This window comes from Coenobita brevimanus, chromosome 91 (assembly GCF_032717465.1).
Source record: "Coenobita brevimanus isolate Jiangsu-jjx chromosome 91, ASM3271746v2, whole genome shotgun sequence".
NCBI lineage: Eukaryota > Metazoa > Arthropoda > Malacostraca > Decapoda > Coenobitidae > Coenobita > Coenobita brevimanus.
The window spans coordinates 38,269,286-38,277,207 of record NC_137044.1 but is presented as its reverse complement, the minus strand read 5'-3'; the positions used below and the strand labels follow the sequence as shown (position 1 = coordinate 38,277,207).

At 41.6% G+C, this 7,922-nt stretch overlaps 1 protein-coding gene across 1 annotated transcript; it reads right to left on the bottom strand.

The window, feature by feature from the left end:
• Nucleotides 1-5,820: 5,820 nt before the first annotated feature.
• LOC145411966 (uridine-cytidine kinase-like 1) lies at nt 5,821-7,110 on the bottom strand. Its single transcript, XM_080281937.1, has 3 exons — nt 7,096-7,110; nt 6,842-7,007; nt 5,821-6,669 (listed from the first exon to the last, which is right to left on the bottom strand). Exons 1-3 carry the CDS (start codon nt 7,108-7,110, stop codon nt 6,524-6,526), a joined length of 327 nt encoding a protein of 108 aa, XP_080138063.1. The 3' UTR covers nt 5,821-6,523.
• Between the last annotated feature and the right edge of the window lie 812 nt (nt 7,111-7,922).

Here is a 7,922-nt window from a genome sequence, read left to right as displayed (position 1 = left end):
ACTTTTTTTCCATCAGTCTTGCACTCTCTATCTTCTTCTACATGTGGGATACAGTGGGCTTAATATAGGCACCTTTACTGCTGTATTGGTAATGGAGAAGCGATGTCCTCTTGTAGTGGGCACTGATATGATCAGCCGGCCTGAACTGTCCTGGTCTGTCAAACAAATGTCCTTCTGACCCCCTTCCAACACCCTGAAAGGAGTGAGGGTGAACTACAAGGTGAAGGGTAACTTCAGTTTGCAGTCCCAATGATTTCTACATTTCCAGCTGAAGCTGGGACATTGACAATGGTGATGATTACTGTACAACTACTACAATGGTAGTGTTGTTGCTGCTGCTGCTGCTGCTCATACTATTACTGCTACTTATTACCAATACTACCACTCCCACTACTAGTTACATAGTTTGTGCAGACACTATATCCTTTGAGACAGTGAATGGAGGGTTTTATACTGGTTGTTCATGTTGTGACCCATGTTCATCTAGACACGAACTCAGAGGACTGCAGGTTGAAATTCTTCTCTCCTACAGCACACACCATTAAGGCTCCTGATGGGGGGATAGTGGAGGAAGCCATGGGACAGGGAGCAGACTGTAGCACCAGTCGAGCAGGGTGGTACTCCCAAGGTGGATGGAAAGCTGGTGACAGGGAGAACTGGAGCTCCCATTTCAGGACAAGTGCCTGACCATCCCCCTTTGCAGAACTTTTTCAGTGTTTCTGGAACACAGAGAGTAAGTCGGCATACCTACAATGCAAGTTTCCCTAGTTGTCAACACCAAACCACATGCACATTACACATTACACTGCCTATTCAAGATTCAACCAAAATGGCATCATTTAACTGCAAGGTTCTCAGAGTCCCTGGGAGGGGGTGGGGATCATAAATGCACCCATCATCTGCCCATATCCAGTGGTGACCCAGCAAGATGGTTGGAACCACTGTCTGACTCACTTCTTCATTTCTGCAACATCTGCAGCCTTTCCTCCAACTTTCTCTCTGTTGAGCACCACTTCTCCTCTAAACCTCACCTTCTCTTCCTAACTTAGACTCAGCTGTCTGAAGCAACTGAGCTGAGGCAATTGATAGCAAACTTTTCTCTTTTTCCTTCTACTTTTCTCTATACTCATTTCAAAGCCAAAGGTGGCTGTTGTGTATATGTACGCAACGACTTATCTTGCTCTCGTGTTCCTGAACTTGATTCTTCTGAATTCTCTGCTCTCTTGCTTCAGCTTTCCTGATGTTCTCTGACTAAATATATCTAAGCTGTTGACTTATTCTCTGATTCTACTGACTCAAAAATTCTTTCATTATCTTACTTCCACAACAGAACACATCCTATCCATTTCTCCCTTCTCTGAAATCTCCATTCTAGATTTCAATGTTCACCACCACCTTTGGCTCTCCTCTCCTTTCACTGATCCACCTGGTGAGCAAGCATACATCTTTTCTATCCTCAGTGACCTAAAGCAGCTTGTATAGCACCCTACCTGTATCCCTGACCGCCTTGGAGAGATCCAACATACTTGACCTCTTCCTTACAACTAATCCTTCTGCTTACTCTGTAAATCTTTCCTCTCCATTGGGCTCCTTTGATCACAACCATATCATCTATCTATCTATCTATATAGATAGAAAGATACATACATATATACTGTATATATACATTTATACAGTACATATATATATATATATATATATATATATATATATATATATATATATACACTATATATGAGGCCCTGCACGCCACAAGGGGCAAAGTGACACATACGATTTTCTACAAATTGCTTTCAAAGTCTGGTGACAAAAAAGTTCATAGAAATGTTATTTTTTAGTTTTAGTTTGTAAAATTTGGACATAAGGTGCATAAATGTGAGTACTTTAAGGGTAATATCTAAGAAACTTGGCACAATAATATTTTCATTGTTAAAATTATGTTATCAGTAGAAAAATATTTTTTGCTAGTGTCTTGCTAGACTTTGTGAGCTTTTTGCAGCCGTTTTTGTTTTGTTTTTCTTATTCAAACCAATAAAGTATCATATTTATCCAATACTATGATAAAGGTAAGTTGTTTTTTAAGGGCAACATGGAAGAAAACGGTAAAGTGCAAAGTGCCACCTGAAACAAGGTGTAAGTTCCTGGGGTGCTCTGCTCTTGGCAGAGGTGACACTAAGACTAAGCAGGTAAGGCGCCACCCTTGAGAAAATCAGCGGCCCTAATTGGCTGTGTGTGGATGACATAGCACATTCTGATTGGATGGCTGGTCACTACTGTGAGATGACATACAAATGGAGTTTACCCTTTGTGGAATGCAACAGAACCTACACCCCAAACAAAGTGTCAACAAGGTCGCTTGGAGCACACTTCTCACTTCAGACTTTCACCCTTATTGCACTAATCAGAATTAAGCAAAGCGACTTTGTGCACACATAGGGTAGTGTTTGTGGGAGTGGGTGGAAACAAACAGGTTTCAGCAGGTATGGTGCTTTACCACTTGTGGCTGCAGGGCCTCATATACACACAGGACAAACAGTGCCGCTGCTTGGTTAAATTGGTGCCACTACATGAAGGGATCCCTCTCCAGCACACAGGTTTTATAACACAATCCAGTAATATATAAACAAACAAATAATACATATACTGTACACGTATAATTTTGCAGAATCATGCCATCATCATCATCATCATCATTCAGACCTCCTTTCCCACCCCAGGGCAGGGTGAGGAGTACCAACATCCAGACAGCCCAAATTTGCCCAGTCCAATGGGCCACGCTTACATTCACTCACCATTCAAGCCCCCGGAATCCTGGCTGTATCTGATACACCAAAAACATTCACTACGTTCTGTAGCTTCACATAAACGTATCCAATAGAGTCAATCCTAGAATCATATGAAGTCAGAAAAACAATCATTACAAAATCAAAATATAAAAACAATGAAGATATAATTAAAAAAAAATATATATTAAAAAACCATTAACATATAATGACACCAATGAAAAAATCAAAACAGTAACTCTAGGTTCATCTGAAAGTGAACCCAGTAGGCTGCAGGTCAAAACTGCCAATCTGCTGCAGTCCACCATCCCTCTTTCAGGGGATAGGGAGGGAGCTGAGGGGCATTCATATACAGTACCAGGCAGCAGTGTAGCCCAGTTATGTCAGTGCCACCACACAAGGCAGCCTTCTTCAGCACAATTATGAAAATGTAACTGGAATATCATAATCATAATGTTATACAGAATTATCTTTTATTTTTTCTTGGAGGGAACAAATTTTGTGGGCTTTTAGCCTTTAGTTCCTCCTTTCTTGCATTAAACAAAAATCTAAGTATCCTACAAACAATCAAAATATCATACAAACAGCAAAATAAAACAATCATAATATCACATTAACGATCAGAATAAAACCTTATACAACAAAAACAAACACATTCATTGACCATCATGTCTGGTACTCTCCCACCTGGAGTGTAAGGGCTGAGGCGAGGGATTTGGTCCACACACTCATGGTAAAGAGTGACCAGTTGCCTTCAAGTGAGTGGCATTATGTGAACAATAAACCCAACCAGCCCTCGGATGTGAACTCTTATGGGCCACATCTGGATGAAGCACCTCAACCCATTAGCCCACCAGGCATTCATAAAAACTAGTATTATAATTTAAACTAAAATCACAAGGCAGTCAATATTAAGGATTACATAACAAAACTAAATATGATTTATAAATGACTATACCTAACACCTTCAATCCAGTGACTTATTCTATTAGTTTATTCTTGTTGTTGTGGCCCCAGCCTCATCTGGACATGAATCCAGTGGACTACAGGGTGAAGGTGCCAGCCCCAGCAGTCCACCATCCTCCTCTTGGGGGATAGGGAGGAAATTGAGGTACATTTGCATTAGCAGGCAATGAAGCCAGCTGGTTATATATGTGCCACCACATGAAGGCACCCCTCTCCAGTACTCCAGATAATTTCATTACAGAATATAAGATGCAGGAAGAAACACAGCAACATGTTGGGGCCTGAGGCTATGCTAATACTCCATTACATTTAAGGGATCAATATTACAGGATAACGATTAGATGGACGTGTAGTGCATCCTTCAATGACATGCTGGGGGGGAGGGGTTTAAGGTTGAGAATGAAGAGTTGAGAAGAAGGATGAGACTTGAATGTACTGGTGATGTGATGAGAAGGGGTAGAGTGAGATGGCTTAAACATATGGAGAAGGTGGAGGATAACTGAGAGTTGAGGATGAGAGGTGTGCAAATTGAGGGTAGGGACATGCGAGCAACACTGAAAAAAACCTGCAACAAGGTCATAGAGAGTGAACTCAGGGATGAGAGACTGAAGAGAACCTGCTAGAGACTGAGCATTGTGGAAAGGCATCATTAACTGACCAGTGCCAATGCATGAAAGCATGTTGGAGCCTTAATAAATAAATAAACAAATGGATAAATGACCAACCTACTGCCATTGATAGCACCGAACCCTACACGACTGAATAATCTCCAGTCATCTCTTGGGGACTGAATCTATGCAAAGCTGTCACTCTGACTGGGGTGTTCTAACCCCTGGACCACCAAGGGAAGGGGTGAATTAAGGCTGGATCCAACCCCTCCAGTTTGAAAATTTTATCCCAGAATATTTAACCGTGAAGGAGTTATTGAAGGCTATATCTAACCCCACCAGTTCTATTGTCCATATGTTTTTAGCTGACAAAGATCTGTATCCTCTTTTAGCTTAGTTGATGGCCAGGCGCAGTTAGTCTGGTGTATAAATTTACTTGTAACCAAGGAGACTCGTCTGCCTCATAACTAAGGCTCATCCTATTTCATACAACCATGACTTAGCATTCAAGTTGTAGGAATGACCCAATTCTATCACATAAAAACTGACTATAACAGTTTCTTCCAAACTACAGGATGGTCCATAAACTCCTTTTCCACTGCCAAGCAATTTCTTGGGTGATACAGGGATGGTTGAGTCAGCCAGTGTTATCAGTTTTTATTCTGCATCATTAATTCATTTTCTGTTTCAACTGCCACAGCCATGCCCAATCCAGCTGACTGAGCCATCGCCGCCACACACAAGATACTGCTTGGTGAGTGAAGGCTGCACCTAACCCCTCCACTTTCAAAAATATCTCAGAATAAAAATAACAAGAGGCTGCAAGAATGAAATAGAGAGTAGGCCACTGGATTGAAAGGGTTTTTTAATGCTGAATTATACAAGAGATAAATCTAAACTGTACAATGGTTCTTCTTCATTATAAAATACAGAAGAGACATATATGAGCATACAAAAGGATCATCATCACCATCAACACTGGCACCATCATCATCATCTTTGGCACTATCAGCAGTATAATCACTCATCATCAAGATAACTATTGTTCTCACTGCCATCATCATCATCAGCACCACCATCATCAATGTTATTTTTGGCACCACCACCACCATCATAACAGGCAACGACACCACAGTCATCATCATCCTAACCTTACATAAAAACCTTTCCCCCTGAATCAAATGACATTTTCTAGTTTATTCTTGCTACTTCCAAACAACTCAGATATTCTATTCCAGAAGTCTTTATGTCGCACATTTCAATATTTCACCGATCACATGGTTCAATGCCAAGGTAACACTCACTAGTTTCCAATACTTTAGGAAGGATGAAAGCAATGCTGTGAGTCCTACCTGCCTAAGTGTTCACACATTCAACATAACCTTCTCATGATCAGGATAACTCTAGTGAAGTACATTATTCCTGACAACTTTATCTACATGAGAATGGTAACTACCTGTGTCTTGCTGTCTCCAAATAACTTATTCCCTCTCATGTCAGGACAACTCTAGTCTTGTCTTCCAGTTAATGCCAGGTAATTTTATGTGGCTAAAAGTGCAGCACTGTCACCATTAACCCTCTCATGAGTGGGACAACTCTATTATTGTCTTCCAGTTGGTACCAGGTGTTTTTATGCAGCTCAAAGAGTGTTGTACTGCCACCTTTAACTCTTGACGAGCTGCAGACAACGTATGAGGCACAAATGAAGGTCTGCAAGTGCCACGCTGCAGGCCTCATACGAGATACAATTTCCACTGGTTATCAAACAATGACTCAGGGGAGGTGAACTTCCTTTCAAAGACTCAAACTGACAGGGTTAACCCTCTCATGGCTGAGACATTTCTATCATAGTCTTCCAACTGGTACCAGGTAATGTTATGTGGTTACTAGTGTAATTCTGTCACCCTTAACCCTCTCATGAATAGGACAATGCTAATTTTCTACTCTACACAACTGTGTTCAACTGAAAGTTGAGTCCCACAAACCCAAGAGTGTCAATACCTCGCTAGTCCAATGGTTCGGTCCCACTGTGGCAATTCCAATGTTTCCAGAGCCAGGTTCAGTTTATAACTCTTCACTGAAGCACACATCTACTGCTGTCACAAAAGCCTGAAAGTGCTAATACTACACTGGACTGACAGTCTGATGCCAAAGAGTGTTGACAGCTCACTGATCAGATGGTTCCGTGCCAAAATAACGATCGCCAAAGTTCCCAATGCCAGGCACAATATAAAACTTTTCATTGACACAGGGGTCCACGGCTGTTGTAACAATTCTCACCTTGGGAAATGCGTATGCTATGTTGTGCACACCTGAAAGGGAAGATACAAATGTTTTTAGTTACATAGACAGTTTTCATCATCACCACACCCACACATATGCACACAGACATGCATGCCACACCACACCACACCAAACCCACACATGCACGCATGAATGCAAGCACACACACACACACACACACAACAAAGCAACAAAACTCACCCTGTTCAGTCATAAGCAGAGAACACAATGATATATGTTCTTCTACAACTTCATGGTCCAATAACACTCTTATGGCCATAATGCCAGCAGCTGCCGTTGCTACTGTGGCGTCCATTAAAAAGATGTGATAGTCCTTGATGTCCTTTGGCAGTCTGAGGTAGTACAGCTGAAAAAAAAACAGTAAAATTTTTATTATTACTATTACTGCTGTTGTTATGGGGATAGGGCAGCCAGATGATGGAAGACAGGGTGACATGGAGGCAGTTCATCTGTAACCACCCCTTCCAGGATTATAGTGTCTGGCTAAAGACAGATTATCATCATCATCATCATTATCCTAGTTTTGCCCATTACTGTACCTATTCTCTCGCTCTCTCTCACTATCTCAATGTCTCTTGAAAGTCTGTGGTAGTACAGCCCCCCTCCCCCTCCTGGAAAAATACTGTACAAAATGCAAAAATAAGTACCTTTATTACAATAATGCTTCTGGCGACTTCAGTGGTGAGTAAATAAAGGCGTGACCCATTCAACTGGGCTGACTTTAATCAACTGCTCCTCCTATCAGTTTTTTCTTGCTCCCTGAACCTTACCTCACTCCCTCTGAGAACATGACGAAGTCTGGATCATCATCATGATTAAAAAATCATTACAGCCACCACCACCACCACCATTATTCAGTAACCTTACACATAAAGCATAAGAACAGGAGACTAATTATCATGATCATTATCACTGTTGGTGGTAGGTGGTGGCGACCATCATCCACTCACTTGATGTAGTGTTGCCTACTTCTTCCTTAGCCTTTATCATTCTTTTTCTGTGCCTCCCTTCCTCTCTTCCTATTTCTCCCATCTTTCCTGTCACTTCTTATTGCTTTTCTTTCCTTTACAGGTGGCTTTACATTGAGTGACAAGCCAAATGGTTTCCTGTAAGCCAAGAAACCATTTACAACGCTGGGGGGTAACCATATAACCAAACCATGCGTGCTCCCTACGTGTCAACAAGTGGGTTGGTGGAGGGTTAGTGCCCCTCCCTTAAAACAAATAACTCAAAGCCAAATGGCCACCCCTTATGGGATTAT